Raw genomic sequence first — 22,953 nt, 5'->3', positions numbered from 1 at the left:
ACCCCTTCTTTATCTATTAGGCTGGCGCAGATGTATTTTTAATACATTGTTTCCAGTTTAGGATGTTGAATGCTGGATCTTCTTGACTCAATGCATGGGTTTTGCTTGTGTCTCTGTTTTTATGACTAGGCAACTCATTCTATCATCTCCTAATGAGGGTACAGCTCTAAAACTCAGTTTTATGGTTCTGAGGTCGGCTGGTAGTCCGGTTTCCCAAACTGTGGTAGCTCTCAGAGAGGCTGATTCCATCAACAGCTGAAAAATATCAAAGTATTAACAGTGCCATGTTGCACATGGATGGTGTCCCTGTTTGTACTTTTGGTGTGCATTGCGGAGGCAACATTTGGAGCCCTTTGTTATGGCTTAGGGTTTATTAGTAGTAATGAGGCAATTGCCTGGGCTATTAAACAGTGTTCTGAGTACTATCTATGCTTTGAGTCAAGTTCTTCAATCTAATTTAAAAATGAATAAAGTACCAAAAACTAATAAAAACAAAAAACTATCATCATCACCAAGTTCTCTAAACCTATCATTCACTAATATTCGTGGTCTTCGAAGTAACTTTTCTTCTGTTGAGTCTTATCTCTTGCAAAGTTCACCAGACCTACTTGCTCTTTGTGAGTCTAATTTGAGTTCAGCTGTCCTATCTTGTGATCTTAGTGTTGATGGTTATCTTCCTCTAATTCGTAAAGACTCCAATAATCACATGCTTGGCCTCGGCATTTACATTCGTAAGAATTCACCTATTTGTCGTGAAACTAGGTTTGAATCCACAGACTATTCTTTCATGTGCTTTCGTTTAGCACCACCTCACTCTATTGCCTTTCTCTTTGTTCTATATCGCTCTCCTTCATCTCAAGACTGCACACTTTTTGATGTTATTTCTGATCATATTGACCAAGCCCTCTCTCTTTATCCATCAGCTAATATAATTGTTGTTGGTGACTTCAATGCTCACCACTCTGAATGGCTTGGCTCTAGTGTCAGTAATTCGGCAGGCATTAAAGCCCACAACTTTTGCCTTTCTCAATCCCTAACTCAAATAGTCAACTTTCCAACTCGCTTTCCTGACAACCCTAATCATTTACCTTCTCTACTTGACTTATGTCTTGTTTCTGATCCTAGTCAGTGCTCAGTTTCTCCACATTCACCCTTAGGTGCTTCTGATCACAGTTTGATCTCTCTAAAACTAATATCTCATACTTCTTCATCACCTGAATCCCCCTATTATCGAACCTCTTACAACTACAGTAAAGCTGACTGGGACTCTTTCGGTGATTTTCTTCGTGATGGCCCTTGGGTAGAAATCTTTCGTCTTCCTGTCGACAAATGTGCTTCTTACATAACTTCGTGGATTCAGGCTGGCATGGAATTTTTTATTCCCTCTCAATAATTCCAGGTCAAGCCTCACTCTCCTCCATGGTTTTCTTCACACTGTGCTGCTGCAATTGCCAATCGAAACCATTACTTCCATATTTATCAGCAAAACGATTCTCCAGAAAACAGACGTCTGTTTATTACTGCTAGAAACAATTGTAAAAAGGTTTTGTCTAACGCCAAAACCCGCTATTCTCAGGTCATGAAATCTCGTATCTCATCTCAAAAATTAGGCTCTTGTGACTTTTGGGGAATCTTTAATAATATCAATAATAAGGGCAAATCTATAATTCCACCACTCTTGTATGGTTCAGACTTTGTCACCTCACCTAAAGACAAAGCCGAATTGTTTGCTAAAAACTTTTCATCAATATCATCTCTTGATTCCACTAGTTGCGTTCTACCTGATATTGCCAACAAACAGGTTGATCCATTGCTTGACATTCATATCACTCCAGCATCTGTATCTAAAGTGATTTCCTGTCTAGACTCTTCTACAGCTTGTGGCCTGGACAACATACCTGTTATTGTCTTGCAGAAGTGTTCTCCGGAGCTGTCGTCTATACTCTCAAAACTATTCAACAAGTGCTTGTCAAAGTCTTGCTTTCCAGCCTGCTGGAAAGCGGCATCTGTTATCCTTATCTTCAAAAATTCTGGAGAGCGATCTGATTCGTTTAACTACCGTCCCATAAGTCTTCTTCCTATCATAAGCAAGGTTTTTGAATCTTTAATTAACAAACACTTAATTTCTCATCTTGAATCTAATAACTTATTTTCTGACCATCAATATGGATTTCGATCTTCTTGTTCTACAGCTGATTTGCTAACAGTAATAACTGACAGGTTTTATCGTGCATTAGATAAAGGTGGAGAGGTTAAGGCAATCGCTCTTGACATTTCAAAAGCTTTTGATAAAGTTTGGCATGCTGGTCTTCTCCATAAGCTTTCTTCTTATGGTGTATCCGGCAACATCTTTAAGATCATTGAATCATTCCTTTCCAATCGTAGCATAAAAGTTGTCCTCGATAGACAACACTCTTCTTATTCTGTAACTTCAGGGGTTCCTCAAGGTTCTATCCTTGGCCCTATACTCTTTTTAATTCACATTAACGATCTTCCAGATATTCTCACATCTAAGGTGGCATTGTTTGCTGATGATACTACCATTTATTCTTGCCGTGATAAGAAACCAACACCCTCTGATTGCTTGGAGGGGGCATTTGAGCTTGAAAAGGATCTCACTTCTGCTACAGCATGGGGCTCACAGTGGCTGATGAACTTTAATTCAGATAAAACTCAATTTTTTTCAACCAATAGTAATCGCAATAATTTAGATCTTCCTATATTTATGAACGGTGATGTACTCGATGAGTCATCGAGTACATCACCGTTCTCTATAAATCTCAAATCCGGCCTTGTATGGAATATTGTTGCCATATCTGGGACGGATCTTCTAATGATGCCCTTTCTCTTTTAGACAAGGTGCAAAAACGCATTGTAAACATAGTTGGACCTGCTCTTGCAGCCAACCTCCAACCATTATCACATCGTCGTAATGTTGCTTCTCTCTCTCTTTTCTACAAATACTATAATGGGCACTGCTCTAAAGAGCTAGCGTCTCTTGTGCCATCTACTATAATTCATTCTCGTGTTACTTGTCATTCAATTTAATTAAGTGTCATCCTTTTTCTGTGACTGTTCCTAAGTGCTCCAAAAACGCTTATTCGTCTAGTTTTTTTCCTCGAACATTAGCTCTTTGGAATTCGCTTCCTTCATCTTGCTTTCCTGATTCATATAATTTGCAATCTTTTTAGTCGTCCGTAAATCGTAATTTTGCTCTACAATCTTCATCTTTTCTCTTTCAGTATCTTTCAACTTAATTAGTGGCTGCTTGCAGCCTTGTTGGAAACGAAGATGTTTAAAAAAAAAAAATCTCAAATCCGGCCTTGTATGGAATACTGTTGCATATCTGGGGCGGATGTTCTAATGATGCCCTTTCTCTTTTAGACAAGGTGCAAAAACGCATTGTTAACATAGTTAGACAACCTCCAACCATTATCACATCGTTGTAATGTTGCTTCTTTTTCTCTTTTCTACAATTACTATAATGGGCACTGCTCTAAAGACCTAGTGTCTCTTGTGCCATCTACTAAAATACATTCTCATGTCTCATCCTTTTCCTGTGACTGTTTCTAAGTGCTCCAAAAACTATTATTTATCTAGTTGTTTTCCTAGAACATCGGTTCTTTGGAATTTACTTCCTTCATCTTGCTTTCCTGATTCATATAATTTGCAATACTTTAAGTCGTCTGTTAATTGTTATCTTGCTCTATAATCTTCCTCTTTTCTCTCCCTGTAACTTCTAACTCTAATTAGTGGTTGCTTGAAGCCTTTTTGGAAGCGAAGATAAAAAAAAAAAATGATAATCTGAAAAACAGAAAAAAATAATTTATCCATTTATTTTAGCAACCTATACTTAGTTAAAGCAGCTAAAAATTATTTGTAAATAAAAGCGTCATTGAATGCTACATACCTTCCAGTTCCAAATATTGACTAACATGTCATGATGGTCTCCTATTGATACCAAAAGCTTCTGGTTAGGAGAGAACTCCTGAAAAACAACATTTCAAATCAAAATTTTAAGAAATATATAGAGAGAATAAAAATTATCATATTAATCATTATGAGTTATTTTACATTTTTTTAAATTAATAAATTTTTATATTTACAATGGTACGTATTAACTCAAATTTTTTCTTTAAATAAAATCAACATTTATTACTATTTTAAAGCATTTGTTTAAAAAAATTTATTTTTTGACAGGGCCACCTTTTGCGGCAATAACTGTTTATATCTATGTTGGCATACTTTAGATTCAACTCTAAGGGTTTAATTTAACGGGCAGACATTGCCACCCCTTGGACCATTCTTGAGACCTGCCAGAGGAGGGCAACAAACCATTGTTGATTTTTTCAGTAAAAATGAATAATGGTTGGTTGCCCCCATAAATCAGATCTCAAAAATAGTACAGGGGGTGAGGGGGCAGCAGCGATGTCTGACCGTTAAATTGAGCCTTGAACTTTTTACATTTACTTTTAATTCCTGATCATTGTGTGGAAATATTATTTAGGGTTTCTATAAGACTTCTTTTATTGGTTAAAGTTTCCTACCTGATTTTCACTTTAAGAGTTTAAAGATGTTATTAGGTTTAAGTCCAAAGAATTGCCTGATCATGATAAAACATTGACGTTTTTGCCTTTAAATATACTTTAACAGATTTAGCTTTATGACACAGGTCAGAACTAAGCATAAAGATGTATTTGGATGTATTAGGAAACAAAATATGCATTTTGGATACTAGTTGTGCGTTGAATAAAGACTTATCCATCATTATTTTGAGTTGGGATACATTCCAATTTAAAAAAAAACCTGGAAAAAAAAAAAAAAGACAAAAAAAAAACAAACAAACTCATATGAACAAAATCAACAACATTGTTGCAATAAACAATTTTCCCAATTTTCAGCAGACATATGGTAGTTTAGTTTAGCTGATTTGAAATATTTTGATTTCACTGCTGGAGTAAGTTTTGTTGTCTGCGCAAGTCTGCAGCATTTTAAAAAAAAAAACCATTTTAATGAGCAGAGATATAAAATATACAATTATTTTTCTTCTAACATCATTATATTTGTAATAGTTGTATGTAACTAAGAACATTTTCTTTTCCAACTGTACTATTTCATTCATTCAATTTTTTATTTATTTTTCTTATAGCTTTTTCCACCATTTGTGAAATCATTGCAATGAATAAATTTATTTTTAATAATGAATAAATATATACTTAAATAGAATTAAAATTATCAATTGTGCATTTGGGTAATTTTTTTTCTCTTTCTATTAATCAAGGAATCAGACTAAATATATATTAGAATATATAGTCTTAGTAAAAACTTTGTTTTATGTAACATAAGTAACTGTAAAATATACATTTCACAAAACAAATTATTTTAATACTAAGTAATTAGTTTAACATTTTACGAAAATTGTAAAAAAATTCAAAATTAAATAAGTTGGATGGTATCAGACTTCCTTTTTTAATTGAATGGAAATCTTTGCACAAGAGAGTTATTTTAAACTATTAACATAAGCTGGTAATTTGAATGTTAGTTATTTTAGTTTCCACTTAAAAAATTGATTTTGTTTAAAAGTATTGTTTTAAAAGGAATACAAATTCATTAATTTTCAAACATTAATTTTTTTTTGTTTATATAAAATTCACACATTTACTAAGATAAAAATTTAAACAATGAAAAGATTAAAATTTTGACTGGGAAAAAAAAAATTGACCACTAATTCCATGAACAGTCGAATTGACCGCTCACCTCACTGAAAACCAATCATTATATTTTTTGTTATGTTTGGTGGTTTTACCAATATACCCAGAATTAAAGCTGGGACATCAATCTATCACCACAATCTACAATTCTTATTTAAATAATAAAAAAAAAACATAAAAAAACAAAAACTAAGAAATGAAAAAATAAACTAATTAACCTAAATGCAAAAATAATCATAAAAAATTTGATGTTGCAGAGCTTTTTTACAAACTACTACTTATAAATAAATGTAATAACTATAATATATATATATATATATATATATATATATATATATATATATATATATATATATATATATATATATATATATATATATATGTATATATATATATATATATAATATATAACAAATATAATATACTATAGTTATATAACATTTATATAAGTTGTATAACTAGTTATAAATGTAAAAAACAGCAAAAACAAAATTTAAACTAAAATAGTTAAACAACCAAAGAATTTTGAATTTTTGATTTCCAAAAAACTAAAACTGACCAATATTTTTGAATACTTTTTTTTTTCTGTTTTGCTTATTATCAATGTTGTTGTCCTCATTGTATATTTTTGCAAAATACAGTAATTAATTGTGAAATTAAATAAAATCAAAACAATGACTCTACAGATAGGAAAACAAGAGATCTTTCACCTAGTTTACAACAGTTTCAAATATTTGAAACATATATATATATATACATATATATATATATATATATACATATATATACATTTATATACATATATATATATATACATATATATACATATATATATACATATATATATATATATATATATATATTTATGTATATATATACACATATATATATGTATATATATACACATATTTATATATCATATATATCATATTTATTGAATAAAAAGTGATATTTTAACTGTTAACTAACCACAGAAATAATTCCTGATTTATGACCTTTTAATTCAGAGATTTGGGTTATAGTTTCTCCAAGCTCCCAAACTCTAACCATTGGCTGTTGGCCACACTACAAAATATAAAATGTCATAATAAATTATCAACTATAAAATTATCAAAGAATAAAAAAATATTAAACATGAAATAATTACAAATTATCAAACAAATAATATAAATAATCAAAGAATAAATGATTATTTATGAAACACAATTTTAGTTTCTGGTTTCCAAGTGTTATATTTTAACTGGTTATGCCTAAAACCTACAAAATAACTACCATAAAACAGGGTGAATAGGAAGGCTTTTAAAAGTTTTTATGGTACCAATTATTGAGAATCTTTGTGACTTTTATTTCTAAGTATGATCATATAATGCTCCAACGAAATTATGGATTTTTTGATAAATAAAATAAATGACTAACCTTATTTTTTTTTTTTCTGTGAATAAGTATTGACCCTGCATGCGGGGTGAATAGAGACACTAAGTGTTTTAGATTATTTTATTCCATTATATACTATTCCACCTCTGATAGGGGTATATTAGGGACATTGTGAAAGTTTTACAAAAATATATGTGTGTGAGTGTGTGTACCTAAAATACACTGGGTAAATTCAACACTAAGGATGTAAAATAGCCATATAACTAGACAAAATCTTCAAAGATTATAAAAAATACAAATTTTTGTTAAAGTTTTTATTACAACATTTATTAAAAAGTGCAGTTTTGAGCATCAATATTACAGATTTTCAGTATAGCATGACAATGTAAAACATAAACTGTTTATGCAGCATTTTCATAAAGTTGCACAATTACATCTTAAGTGCTTTTGTCAAAAAAAATTTCAGGTTTATTTTTAACATGATTTACTGTAACAGGTAATGTCACAGTCAAATCAAATCGTCACTAATTATATTGGCCTGAGTCATACTTGATTGGAAAAAAAAGTTTTACTGGTCTATTAGCTGTCCCTGTCACATTGTCACATCCAAAAAACTCATCTGGTTTATGTCCCTATTGTTATCACTGTCCCTAACACCTCCTTTTATGGAATAACATTCAGCAAAACTTTAATTTTATGGTCACAATCTAGAAATATAATTTTTTGTGATAAAACAAATAAATTATACTTTGATTCATGCATTTGAATAAAAAAACAATGGCATGGTAAATATACAAGGAATGTAAACAATCACTGAAATAAGTTCTAAAATGTGTTTATTTTCTAGATTTGTGTACAAATGTGTTTTTTAAAGAAGCCTCCAAATGCATTCTCAAATCATGTTTTCATAATAATGTTTTTTGTGGTAATGTTTATATTCTAATATTTCTTGATGTAAGAGTATGAATTGTTCCGCTCAGTAAGCTCTCATACTCTCCTTGAGTTTTTCATAATGAGCAATAAGGATATGAACTTCAAAAGACATTCTGCATCACAATTTTCACAATGAGCATCAAGAATAAGAACTTTAATAGACATTCTGCATTACATTTTTCACAATGTGCATCAAGAATATGAACTTTAAAAGACATTCTGCATCAAGGATATGAACTTTAAAAGATATTTACATCACATTTTGGCAAAGTTCTTTACAAGAATCTGAAACAACTGCATATAGTTCTGTGATTTGTGATTAAATAGAAAGCCTAGAACAACTACTAACGCGGTAGTGGTGAAGTGGTAAAGCGTTTGCTTCATAAGTGAGAAGTTTAGAGTTTGATCCACACCACATCCCTGGTAGTACCACACTCAACTTGTTTCTCCACGCAGCGGCCTTCTTCGTCAAGGTTCGTGTTTCGGAATTATAAAGTTGAGAGAGGGTTATAACCAAAATTAAGTAGCCTCCTTGTCTGTAATGACCTTCTCTGCCTTGGGGAGGTGAACTGAAATTTAAAAAAAAAACTGCAACAAAATGTTTCAAGCTATTTTCTCTGTCATGTTTAGCAACTCATCTGATTTTCAGGAATGACACCATTTTGACTCTCTGATGATCCCCCACCCATAGTCATCGAACTTCAAGACACTCTGCAAACATCAAGATACAGAGTGAGTCACAGAGTAAGTCTCTTTGTGGCTCACTCTGTGGCTCAAAGTGGACTAAATCAGTTTTTTTTATTATGAGGTGCAATTTTAAAGTTCCAGGATAGTAATAGCCTATACCTACAATCTTGAATAGACAAGCCATATTGTTGTAGAAGCACAGTGTATCTTGATAACTAAAAAAGTTGACACTTTCCCTAATCTGAGACTTACAGGTTGTCATGTAATAAGTTCTACTACTTGAGCCTAGATGTCAGAAGCTCAGCATTGGACTTGGTAAGACTTCTAATTAGTTGATGTTTTTCTGGTTAGAGAAAAATGGTCATCTCTCACAAACACATCTCTAAATTGTATTCTTGATCTTTGATATGTTACTTGGTGTGTGAATTGCTGTTGCAACCAGTTGGCTGATCCCTCTTTAAGGGAGTAAGAACATGCGCCTCATATCAGCGTAAAATTGGAACAAATAAATAAGTCTAATAATGTCTTAATAAACAATTTGAGGTATATTCTTGCCAGTGTAATGTTTAATAGGAGCCACCATGGAGAAGCCATGTTTCTTGAGTGTTTTCTTTACTTTTTCTTTAGGATATAAAATCATCATAGCATAAAAATTTGTACACAATAATACATTAACTTTTTTTTTTTTTTTACAGATAGACTACTTATTTTCCTTGGAAATGAAACATCATAAAGATTTGTACACCATGAAATTATCATAAAGTAAAGATTTGCACACCATAATACATTCACTATTTTTTTTTTACATATAGACTACTAATTTTCTAGGATATGAAATTATCATTAGATAAAGATTTGCACACCATAATACATTTGCTATTTTTTTTTTACATATAGACTACTAATTTTCTAGGATATGAAATTATCATTAGATAAAGATTTGCACACCATAATACATTTGCTTTTTTTTTTTACATAAAGACTACTAATTTTTTAGGATATGAAATTATCATTAGATAAAGATTTGCACACCATAATACATTCACTATTTTTTTTTTACATATAGACTGATTTTCTAGAATATGAAGTTATAATGGTATCGGAAAAAAAAAGCAATCTGTTGAAAATTGTGCAGACATTGTGAATGGTATTTTATTGAGAAATTAAATCATCAAATTTTAATTTATATTACCATGTGAACTTTTATTTTGCTCTTTCCATCATCATATAACTATATTATATTGTTATCTTATGTTTATTATTAATGTAATATCAACTTTGCAGTAAGTAACAAACAAACAAAAAAGTTACATACTTCTCCAGATGCAAGATATTTTCCATCTCCTGAAAAATTCAAACAAGTGATTGTCTTCCTAAATTAAACCATATGAAAACTATAAATAGATAATAATATTATTATAGTAACAGTTATAATAATATTAGTAACAGTGTAATAAGTAAAAGCAGTGCAACTTAATCAATTAATTAATTAAATCAATATTAAGTAATGTAATATGATAAAGATTAAAATCAAAATATCAAAGTTAAAAATATTAAATTAAAATCAAAAGAATAAAGTTAAAATAATAATAAGTTAATGGGTATTGAACCATACACAATGATTATTATAACTCTTAAATACAATGTTTTCCTTTATATAGAACAGAACTTATCAAACTTGTTTATTAGTTTGTCTCTCTGACAAAAATCTTTTAAAACCTGGAAAAAGGAAATTAAATTTATGCTACTTTAGAGTTCGCACACAAGAACATGTGCACACCTGCAACTTCAGTGCAATCAGAATGTGCTTTATCAACTGCTTAGCATCTGGTCAATCTACGAAGTGCATCTTTGGCACCCAAAACAGTAGAATATTTACATTGTCCGATCACACTCTGACCACGTATATAATATTTAGTTATGACAATTTGACCACATCTTTTTAGATGTTTTGAGAACATTTATACATGTTTGCATATATGCTTGAAATGTTCTATATCTTTAAATTTTTAAATCAAAAAAAAAAAGTATTTTATAAAAAAGTGTATGTGTGTGTGGATGACCCCCTGGCTCTCCCGGCGGTGTCGGCCATGATATATTATAGTATAACAAACCAATGGACTTGAGCAAAATAACCTTGTGTAACCTAAACACAAGTAAATAAAAATGTAGTAATAGTAAAAATGATGACATCATTTAATTAAAGGTTTTTTTTAATTGTAACATAACTTTGCTGGTTTTTTTTATCAGATATATATTTTAAATGAAAAAAGCTAACCAAAGAAGTAGCTATTCTAACACCATTATATGAGGAAGCATTGTATTCCTTATTTTTTCCAAAAATTTAAAAGATTGCTTAAATATACCATTAACAGCATAACTTTACAGTTTCTTTTTAAAGAATTATTTGAACTTTTTTTCACAGAATAAATAAATACCATCAGCTATAATTGCTAGCTGTTGTTCTTTAAAGTCAAAACATATCTGTGTTATTTAATAACCAATCTTTTTGTGATTATGATTTTGCTACTAAACTTTTGCCAATAAAATAAGCATTAAGCGAGACTCTTATCTGATGTAAAAAGAGGCTTATCTTATCTGGTGGCAATATTTCTGACCTTTCCATGACATGACAAATCAAAATAAAAACCAATTGAATTTTGATCAAGACCAATCTTTAACCAAAATAGATAAACTGCAAGTGCTTGTTCTTTCGAACATTTGAAAGACTTTTTTATTGTTTTAAATTCACTTACCAAACATTGAACTTCATCTTTGGTAAAACATGTATTTTAGAAACAGAACTTAGCTGGTACATTATTTATATCACTAAAGAAATGTGTATATGCGTACATGCTGAAAAAAGATTTTTTCAGCATGTACGCATATACACATTTCTTTATATTTTTTCAGCATTACGCATATACACATGTACGAATTATTTCAAAAATAATTCACTTATGTAACAGAGCTTTAGTTTTTAAAACTTTGTTAAATTGATTATTTTTTGCTTCTTTTGCAAAAATAATACGTCAAATCAACATATTTGCAATATTTTTTCAGTTTTGTTTTGAGAACAAACTAAAACAATTTCTTAAAAAATTGTTTTTTTTAGTTTAAAATTATCTTTAAGTTGTAAAGTGTAGTTTTATATTGTTTTCTAACATCCTTGAGCGTAATCCTTGTATTAGAAAGAAAAAGTATGTAAGTTTGACATGACTCTAAAATATATTCCATCACTTTTAAATAAAATAAACCAATTACTTTTAAAAGATTATTCAAATTCAAAAAACATATTACTAATAAAAAAAACTGCATACAAGTCTTAAAACTCAAAAAAACACATTACAAATAAAAAAACCTCATATAGAGCTTCATTTAAAAATTTTATATTTATTTTTAACAGTTTAAAAAATCTACATTGCTTACTTCTCTTGGTTAATAATATGCCTTTGCTGTTCAGACTTTGGATTGTAGAGAACAATTACACATCTAAAAACATAAAAACAGATATTAAACATTTTATCAAAAAAATACTGTAATTTTATTTCTATCAGCATCTTAAGCAGGAATATCAATCAAAAAGTATCAAGGTAAATTTCAACATATTTTAGGCATCATGGGATATCAAAAAACACAAGGTAATTTCCATTAATAAATACATAATAAAAATCATTCAACTGTGTTACAATTCATCAATTAAAACTTTGTTAAGAACACACACACACACATATTCTAAAGTCCTAAAGTAAAACCATATATTTCAGGTATATGGTAAAATACTGAATAATTTCACTAAAAACCAGTTGGGTTTTGGAGTTTTCTAAAAATAAAACTGTTAAATTAATTGGCTTTAAATGCTTTCAAAAATGAATAAAAAAATATGGTTGTTGAATGTCATTTTTAAATAGGTCTATAATAATATTAACAGGTATATAATAATACTAATAGGTATATATAAAATACAAATTTATAATAATATTAATTAATAGGTATATAATAAATAATATAATAAATAAATAGATATATGATAAATAAATAAATAGATATATAATAAATAGGTATATAGTAAATAATATAAAAAATACAATAAAATTAATAGGTATATATAAAATATAAATAGGTATATAATATTAATAAAAATAAAAATTAACATTTTTATTTTTTTTTTAAACTAATCAAAAAAATAGATTTGCAATTGCAGTTTTTAAACCTAAAAAATATATTGAAAACTGAAACCTGGTTTTTAACCATTATTGTTTTAACATTTTATTTAATTGAAAACTGAATTCTGGTTTAAGTTTTATAAAGAATTATAAATATTTTTAAAATTTAATTCAAGTTTATAGAATGCAATTTTAAATTGCATTCTATAACACAACATCACAAAAAAACTGACTTAATTAAATAAATTACCCAGCGGGATAAGCAACAACTCCGGAAATAGGATTACAAGCAATTCCATTTGAATTGGTGGTTGTCAAACCTAGTACTCTCTCAAGAGAAACCTAAATTATTTTAAGTAAAAAAAAATTATTCACTAAAACAATTTTTAATTAAACTTGGTTACAAATTTCACCCATAATTAAAACTGTATACCTTTTCATTTAGAGATCGCAGATCAGCTCGACTAGCTGCTTTTCGAATTAGTTTCCGAGGTGTGACTTTATTTAAAAAACCATTTGCTGATTTCTTCATAACTTCAAACTTTAATTCTGATTTCAATTAGATTCAAGTTTAAAAATCTTTTGAGAACACCTGCTACTTGTTAATTTCAGCTTAACATAACAAATTTCTTTATTATGCTTTTAACTACAAACAAAAACATGCAGATTGTAAAAATTTTAAAAAATATATATATATACATAAGTTTTTGTGCCAGTCTCTAAATTAGGATGCATGTTTGTGAAGTTGTCATCTAAACATAAAGGTACCCTCTAAAACTGAGAAGTACTGAGTTTGATGCTTAACAGGTCCCTGGTAGTCATGGTAGCCATCAAATTGTTTCTTTGTGCATCGATCTTGTTTGTCTCACATTTTGGAGTAAGGTGAAAACAGAAAAAAAATATCAGGGTGCATATATTTATTTTTTAACATTCTTTAATATATAATTATTTATAATATATATTTTATACTCAGACTTCTCTACTTTTAATTTGAAAATAGTTTTTTTTCGAATACTGTTTATGCCATTACTCTTTAGACTATCTATGTAATAACTAAATATACTAATAAATTCAAGCAACTGCTTGGGATCCAAAATATACAAACTTAATTTAAAAAATAATGCTTTCCATAAAAATAAATATATAAGTCAAATAAATAAATATACAAAATAAACACAATATAAAAAGAAAAGTTTTATAGCAGGTAATAATGCTAAACCAATACCAACAAAAACATAAAAATCAGTAAAAATAAAAAGCCTTAAGTATTGACATATATAAATAAAAAATAAACCATTTAAAAATTTTACGTACTTAATGTATGTATGAATGTATGTATTTATGTATGTATGTATGTATGTATGTATGGATGTATGTATGTATGTATGTATGTATGTATGTATGCATATTAACTTTATTAAAAAAATAAATTGATGTGTAAAAAAAAAATTAAAGAACCTTAATTGCATTATTATTTTCCATCAGAAATAATATAACTAAAATTAATTCCTGATATATTAATCTTTATTCATATAACAAAAAAATAATTATTTATTAATTATTCTTTACAAAATAATAATGCAATCTTTTTTTTCCTTTCATTTAGCCACAATGACAGCTATTTTAATATTTTAAAAAAAAATGGATTTTTTTAAAAAATGCCTCGAATTTTTATAATAATATAAAAAATATTCAAGAGTAATTACTACATCCTTATTTTTATGAACTTTCTTTGACATGCCATTAAACTTCTTCTTAACAAAAAAAGTCAAATAACTTTTATGTTATCTGTATGTACGGTATGTAATGTATCAACACCAAATAAAAACAAACTTTCTTTTTAAATTAAAACAAAGAAAGGAAAGTTGAACATGTATCAACACCAAGTAAAAACAAACTTTATTTTAAAATTAAAACAAAGAAAGGAAGGTTGAACATACCACAGCTAATTAGTACACAAAAAAATAAAAAAAAATACAGGATGTCGATTATAGGACATAAAGTTCTTTTAACACAATAGCAACATTTCCAATAAAAAGTGATGTACTTGATTGCTTAAATCTGTTGTATAAACTAATTTAGTAATGTAACCATGACAATACTAACAGTTGAAATGTCACTTGTAATTTAAAAAAATTATTTCATTATAAAAAACCTTTTAATAAAAGGCTTTAAACATAAAAGATAATTCTATTTAGATTTCAAAACACTAATATTGATTAAAGATTAGTTGTTTTATTAATAGAAATGTGATATTAGCTCTTTGCAACCAGACACATAAAAAAAGAATTAAATAAACAAATGTCTTCATTTATAAGCTATTGACAATTCAAATAAAATTCCATAAATAACAAAAAAACAAACAAAATAGTAACATTTTATGTGCCAAAACATAGGATAACATAAAGAAAGAACATTTTCATAAAAATACTAAATAATGTATATCACAAAATAAATATTCCAATTAAGGGTATTTAAAAGGTATTAAACTTAAATAAAAAGAAGGAAAAAAAGTTTTGATAAAATCAGGAAAAAAAAAAGTCCAAATCCAAATCTACAATCAAGTTGAAAAAGATTTCTCTTATTAAATATTAATAATACATTAAAAGCTACTAAAAAAGCATTGTTATCTCACAAAAATAAATAATTAACCTAGGTAAGCTGAATAATAGGGAGGTAAAATAGGAAACCACCTCTATATTATTGTTTTTTTTTTTAAAAAAAAACAATACAATGCACTATAGTATAAATAGAATAAATATTTAAATAAGCATTGAAATGCTTTAAAACCAAAAGAAAACAAAAAAAAAAGGTAATACCCAAAATAATACCATAAAAAAGATTAAAAACAGTTATTCAAATACATTTTTTTTTTGTTAGTTACAAAAAAAAACATTAAAAAAAAAAAAAAAAAAAATGAAGTATAAAAACGAATAAAAATTCATTAAAATGGAACATAATATTAAAAAAACGCATTTAAATACACAAATAAATAATGAAAAAAAAAAAAAAGGATTTGAAAAAATTCAGACAAAAAAATTTTCTAACATTACCTATATGATAAATATACCAGTTGAGAAATAAAAACAATAAATACATATAAATAATAATAAAAAATTCGAAAAAACCATAACTAACAAGTACACTTTGGAGAATCATTTTCAAGAGTTGGAAACGAAGTGAGATTTCCTTTTAGTTCTTCTGTAATTTTAGAATCCTGATTAAAAAAAAATGCTTAAAATGCTAACAAGTGAAAATAATAACATTATTTTAAAAGTTTTTAAACATTATTTTTATTAAAAAATTAATATTAATAACAATATTAACTTTATTTTATCATAATAATATTAACATTATTTTTAAAAATTAATATTATTATATTAAGGAAAATTACTAAAATAAAATATTAACTAAAAAAATATAATTTTTTTTTTTTATTTGATAAAAAAAATAATATTTTATAAGAAATTACTTCTTCCGAGCGCAAAACATCAACATATATTTGTCGAGTAATCATCAGAAAAGCCTAATACGAAAACAAAGCATATAGTCTGACAAATAAAATAGTAGTTATAAATAAAATTATAAATTATTTATACACTAATTCCAACAACCAAAAATATCCAAGGTAAATAACAATGAAGCAACAAACTTACATCTTCAACATTTTCACCTGTGTAAGCACTTGTCTCAAACCATTGTATTTTAAACTCTTCAGCAAGCTACAAGTTTTTAATTTTATATAATAAAGTCATGTTGATTTAGTGCAAAGTAAGATAAAAAAAAAGCTCAAAAATCATAATTACAATTGTTGTTAAAATTTGCAATTGTTAACTCTGCATAAAAGATAATTATGTATATAAGATAAAATTCCTAGTTTAATTTGTGTAAAACATCCAGAGTTAAATAATAAAAATTTTATCATAATGTACTTTACAAAATCTTTATCAGTAATGTTATAATTTTATTAGGAATATATTAATTATAATATATTAGGAATTTTAAACTTTAGAAAAGAAAATTAAAAAAAAAGGCATTTGAAAATAAATGTGTACGCTGTATATACACTTATGTATATTATCATAATGTTTTTTACAATAAATTACATTATAACATTACATTATTACATTTAGTAAATTATGTATACTAATGTACACTTATGTATACTTATGTACATTAAAGCACACTTATGGACACTTAAGTACACATAGCATATATATGTATATATATATATATATATATATATATATATATATATATATATATATATATATATATATATATATATATATATATATACACACATAGCATACATGCCTATGTACACTTAGTACATTAACCAGGAAAATAAACATGACACTATACATAACAACTTAAGTTACTGTAAAATTTATGGGAAAGGTTTTCAGCTAATATTTCTACAAAAAAGAATCAGCTAAAATGAGGTAATAATTTTTAGAAAACTAGCTTGTTCTGTGTCTCCTTAAAAAAATCCATAAAAATCTGAAAATTAAAAAAATATTGCTTTAATTGCAATGATAAAAAAACTATCATTTTGTAAACAATTAAAAAATATCTAAAAGTTCTTTTTGAGTTTTAATGAAAAACATAAGTCTGCATCTTGTGAACAAGAAAACCTCTAGAGAATTAAATATTGGGGTAAATTAACTCAGCTTAGGTTACACAAATTTATAATAAAAATGCACTTAAATTAGGCATCTTTATTCCAAACTTTAAATGTAATTTAAATACACAAGATTTAATGTTCACACATATGTAAACAAAAACAAAATTTTCCAGTTTTTAATTGAATTTTAAAAAAATTATAATTTTTTCATAGATTTTGTTAGAAATTTTCTTTTTTAAGTAAAAAAAAATGACAAACAATAAATAAAATATGCCTACTCTGTTTTCAGAGTAAACCAATAAAGTTTATGAGTTTATTTTAACAATGAGAATAACATACTACACTGATGAACTAGTAAGTGACCGGGGCCCCGGCTAAGAACAAAAGTTTTTGCAAACCCGGCCCCGGCTAAACAAACACAATATGCAGGGGTTACTAGTCAGGGCTGGATTTTTGTAGTTGTTGTTGTTGTTGCTGTGTTTTTTTATTTTGTTGAAGTTAAATTTGTTATTAAAATAATTTTTTAATAAATTAAAATAATTTTTTAATAAGTTTAAAAAATATAAGAAAAAGTCACAAAAATAATATATACAAATATAATATAATTCATAAATATTTACAATAACAAATTAGAAAGAACAAAGTAGATCAGATGGATATATGGTGTCTTTAAAAGATAGGAAAAGAAGCAATGATCTTAGAGAGAGTATGAGAGTAGTAATTATATTTATAGTGTGTATCAAAGAAGATGATAATGATGCCAATGATTAAGATGATGATGATCATCATTGTCATCATCATCATCATCATAATCATCTTAATCATCATCATTAACTGTATGATGATGATGATAATGATGATGATAATGATGATGATGATGATGATATTATGATGATGATGATGATGATGATGATGATGATATTATGATGATGATGATGATGATGATGATGATGATGATAATGATGATGATGATGATAATGATGATGATGATGATATTATGATGATGATGATGATGATGATGATGATGATGATGATGATGATGATGATGATGATGATGATGATGATGATGATGAGTATGATGATGATGATGATGTAGAGATGATGATGTAGAGATGATGATGGTGATGATGATGATGACGATGAGATGATATATATACCTTTATATAAAATATATCATGAATTTTAAATAAAAATAATATATTTTAAAAGGAATATCAATAGTAATGCAGCCCCGGTCATAAACCCGGCCCCGGCTATGTTTTATCAAACCTGGCCCCGGCCCCGGTCAAATATCAACCCCAGTCGCTTACTATGATGAACACTATTTACTCATACCAAATTTAAATTAATGGTGAGAATAATATACTATACTGATTAACATTAATTACTCATACCAAATTTAAATTCAAAGTGAGAATAATATACTATAATGATAAACACTAATTAATAATACCAAATTTAAGCTCATGGTGAGAATAATATACTACATTGATGAGCACTAACTACTCATACCAAATTTAAATTCAGGGTAAGAATAATGTACTACAACTGATGAATAATATACAACACTGATTTTTATTTTATTTTTATTTTATTTTATTATATGATAAAAAAGCATCATACCACATGCATGATATTGGAAAAAAATATTTAAAAAAAAGCAGCTTTTTTGAACCATTAAAATAACTATAAATATACTTTCTTGTATTTTCATGAAAATTACATGCAAAACTTTCGTACAAATACTCATTAGCTAAAAGTTAATATGAACAATGCGATTGGCTACTTTTCTACAATAATAAAAAAAGAAAAAAAAACTAGTAATAAAAACAAGCAATTTTTTTACTCTATAAAGTTATTTTGTATTTTTGTATATACAAATTTAGAAGTAACAATCTAATAAATAATCTAAAATTATATAATAAAATAAAAAACATCTTTCACATACAGCTTGAGCTTCAACTTTTGTCACTTTTCTTGCATCTGTTAAATCACTTTTATTTCCGAGGAGCACTAGTTTAACATTTCCATCAGCAAACTAAAATAAATATTTTTAAAAATAATATCCACTGAAACAATAGCATTCAAATTCCATATGCAAAAAATCATGCTATAGCATTCAAATTTCAACATTTGAATACAAGGATTGCCAGGTTTATGTTAAGAGATGCCAGGAGAAAAAAACAAGCAATTTAATTCAACAAAAAATTTCACAAACAATACAATTCTTGCAACATTAAAAATAAACTTCAAACAAGCACAATTCATATGTATATTCAGCCCGTGAAATCTAAAATGATTTCAGATCTGTGAAATTCAGGTTGGCACAAGAGCGCCAAACAAAGTTGATGTCAGGTTTTTTTATATTTTTTATAATTAAAATTTTTTGCATCTTGTTACAAAAGGGTTAATGATTAATTGATTATAAAAGCATTGCTTTAGACAATAATTATTTAAAGAATGTAGCAATTGACTATATATTGTGTCTAATGCACATCATTATTAAAGATGTGACTTATTTTTTGGTTCTTTTTTTTTGTGGAAAAACAATGCAGGGGTTTCTTTTTTTTGATTTTTTTTGGGAAATATTTGATATTTAAATTCATTGTCAAGCTACTATAATTAAACTTAATGGCAATATCTTTATTCATATTTTAATTTAAGATTTAAATTAAAAAGAAAGATCAAAATTTAAAAAAATAACTAAAATTGATTTAGTTCTTTTTGCTTTGGTACGTTTAAAGGTAATTTTTTTCTTATTAATGGAAAGGTAACACAGTTTGAGCAGCCCTCTATACTTATTAGATAATTTTAACTTCCTTTTTTTGTCTAAATGGTTTTAGTGTTATATTTCTAAGTTTTCTAATTAGGATATATATATATATATATATATATATATATTATATATATATATATATATATATATATATTTTATTAAAAATATAAATTAAAATTGGTGTCTTATTCAAACAATTGTGCATATACTATAATATATTATTGGAGTATATACATATATTTATATATATAATAGAATGAAAAAACACTATTCCAAAATTTATGCCAAAATAAAACTAAAAAATTGCTCAAAAAAGTAAAAAACATTTTTAAAAAATACAACGTTTTTTTGATCCAAAAAAATGCAAGAAGAAAAAAATCATAAATGTAATTATAATGCATTTAGCCGTCTTTTATAATGTTTCAGTGTTATTTAGATATAAACACTATAAGAGGATTCTGCAGCAGCTTCTTTTCGGATATAATGGTATCAGAAGTTTTTTAAACTTCCAATAGAATTAAACCTGAAAAGAAATTGAAAAGAAGTTGAAAAGAAATTGCTCTGGAAAAATTTTTCAAAAGTTATTCGATTTTATAACTGGTGTTTCGCTTACCAATGTTGTTGCTAATTTAGCACAGCCTATTTTTATTGTGACAATTTTCAAAAGCTCTGAATAGTTTCTGCAAGTTCTACGCCAAATTAAAAAAACTTCTAAATCATTTGCTTTTTTTGAAGATTTTTTTGATTATTCAATGTTCTGTAAAGAATAATGTGAATTGTTTAAAGTTTTCTTTGTGCAACACTTATACGTTTTTTAGTTTTTATTTGTGCTTATAAAAAACCTTTATTTGTTTTTAGTTAAAAAAAACTTTAATACATTTTTTAATTGTTATGTTTATTAAGTAGTAAAACAAAGATAGTTCAGTTTTTGCAGCTTTTGTGGGATGTATTTTTTTGTCTAGTTCAATATACAAAATTTAATGAGATAAAAAATTGCCTGGTTTTAAAATGCTCTGGCATTAAAATTTCTCTGATCAGAAAAACCTCAGAATACCTCCTCTACATATCGAAGCCATTTTCTGACATTTACAAACGAATCGTGTCTTGTTACATCATATGTTAATATAATTCCCTAAATACAAAAAAATGAAACTATATTAGGCGTAAATTTAATACAAACATATTAGACATTGCATACCAACATAACTTTAATTTATTTTTTACATTTTAATAATTTATTTAGACTTTGATTGATTAATTATATTTTTTACTATTAACAACTAGCAATTAATTTTAACTGTTATAAAATACATATTTTAATGTTTTGATTAATTAAGGTACATATATATGTGTTTATTTGTTCTATAACTATAGTTCAATTTTCTCAACTTTTATTAAACACAAAACTTGATTTGAATGAAACTTTTGTTTTGAAGAACTGATAAGAATATAGCACTAAGCCAACTTGCTAAATTACTTTCAAAGCTAATTTTTTGCTATTAAAATTTGTTTAAAACTAAATTTATGAAAATAGAATTGATAACAATAATAAGATAATTTTGTAAATATAAAAACAGGTTTTCCATAACTAGATTAAAAGAAAAAAATTTAAAAAGACTGCAAACTTCTATTTTTTCATTAAAAAAAACAAACATATAAACAGATAAATAAAAGAATAAGAAAAAGTAAAGAGATATTTTTATAGAACTTGAAAAGGTTGAGAGAGATATTTTAAAGATATTTAAAGAAAGAATAGTGAGAGAGTTATCTGAAAAAAAAGAACTAAACAATAAGAAAAAGCAGACTTTTTTAAAAACAATAAGAAAAAGTTTTTTAAAGGAAAGAATATAAAGAAAGAAAGAATAGAGATATTTTATTTTTAGCTATTCAATGGAGTTTTTTTTTTTTTATCCTTGTTTTTATTCTTTAACAACTCATTTGCAAAATCTTTACCATCAAAAATATCAGTATTTTTTAACTCAATAACTTCATAGAATTCTTTCTTTGAGAAAATTGTAATATCATGGAGATAAAGAGTTTTTTTCAAAAAATCGTGCACATTCTTAGAAGGTTCTGCAAAAACCTTCAAACAAAATTGTTTAGATTTTACTTGGTACATATTGGCAAAAATACAAATGTACTTATTTTACTATTCTGAACTGTTTTTAAAAACTTAAACTCTAAGAAATCGATAATCAAAAGATGTTATATAAGGTCAGTTAACAGAGTTATATAAGGTTGGTTAACAGAGTTGTTATATATAGATAACTGAGTTAAACCAATTTTTTATAAATTTTTATTTGAATGTTATAAAAATACTATAAATTTTAAAATCTAGATAAAAACTGAAATATATATTTTCAAATTATCAAAACATATAACTCAAAGTTTCAAGAAAGTAATATTAACCGAAACATTGATTAGTTCATAAATCAATAAAATGTTATTTAACTTATTTAATTATTGAACTCACATGTGCTCTTCTGTAATACTGAGTTGTTATTGTTTCATATCTCTCTTGTCCAGCAGTATCCCTACAAATAGAAATTAAATTATTTTTTGTAAAATAACTAATTTAACAATTTATTTTTTATCAATTATTTTATATATACATAAAATCTTACAAAAGAGTGCATGGCTATAGACAGTTTACAATAATCAACACAAATTTTGGCGTCA

General features: G+C 26.6%; 2 protein-coding genes across 7 annotated transcripts in view; both read right to left on the bottom strand.

Annotated features, from left to right (window-relative positions):
* The window catches only part of LOC100208491 (WD repeat-containing protein 62), a 61,562-nt gene extending 47,756 nt beyond the window's left edge, over positions 1-13,806 (bottom strand). For all 4 annotated transcript variants that reach the window (XM_065804921.1, XM_065804923.1, XM_065804922.1 and 1 more), the window contains exons 1-6: positions 13,305-13,806; positions 13,122-13,213; positions 12,135-12,197; positions 10,021-10,078; positions 6,681-6,776; positions 3,911-3,988 (exon numbers count right to left, since the gene is read on the bottom strand). In XM_065804921.1, the coding sequence (XP_065660993.1) occupies positions 3,911-3,988; positions 6,681-6,776; positions 10,021-10,078; positions 12,135-12,197; positions 13,122-13,213; positions 13,305-13,403 (486 nt within the window). In that variant the 5' untranslated portion in view covers positions 13,404-13,806. The remainder of the gene's footprint in view (positions 1-3,910; positions 3,989-6,680; positions 6,777-10,020; positions 10,079-12,134; positions 12,198-13,121; positions 13,214-13,304) is intronic.
* Positions 13,807-15,092: 1,286 nt separating this feature from the next.
* LOC100204948 (uncharacterized) overlaps positions 15,093-22,953 on the bottom strand; it is a 12,522-nt gene continuing 4,661 nt past the window's right edge. For all 3 annotated transcript variants that reach the window (XM_065804918.1, XM_065804919.1, XM_065804920.1), the window contains exons 4-9: positions 22,748-22,808; positions 21,329-21,406; positions 19,447-19,536; positions 16,528-16,593; positions 16,344-16,397; positions 15,093-16,088 (exon numbers count right to left, since the gene is read on the bottom strand). In XM_065804918.1, coding sequence (XP_065660990.1) covers positions 16,005-16,088; positions 16,344-16,397; positions 16,528-16,593; positions 19,447-19,536; positions 21,329-21,406; positions 22,748-22,808 — 433 coding nt within the window. In that variant the 3' untranslated portion in view covers positions 15,093-16,004. The remainder of the gene's footprint in view (positions 16,089-16,343; positions 16,398-16,527; positions 16,594-19,446; positions 19,537-21,328; positions 21,407-22,747; positions 22,809-22,953) is intronic.

Source organism: Hydra vulgaris, chromosome 09 (assembly GCF_038396675.1).
Source record: "Hydra vulgaris chromosome 09, alternate assembly HydraT2T_AEP".
NCBI classification, from domain to species: Eukaryota; Metazoa; Cnidaria; class Hydrozoa; order Anthoathecata; family Hydridae; genus Hydra; species Hydra vulgaris.
This window is presented reverse-complemented; position numbering and strand designations above follow the sequence as displayed.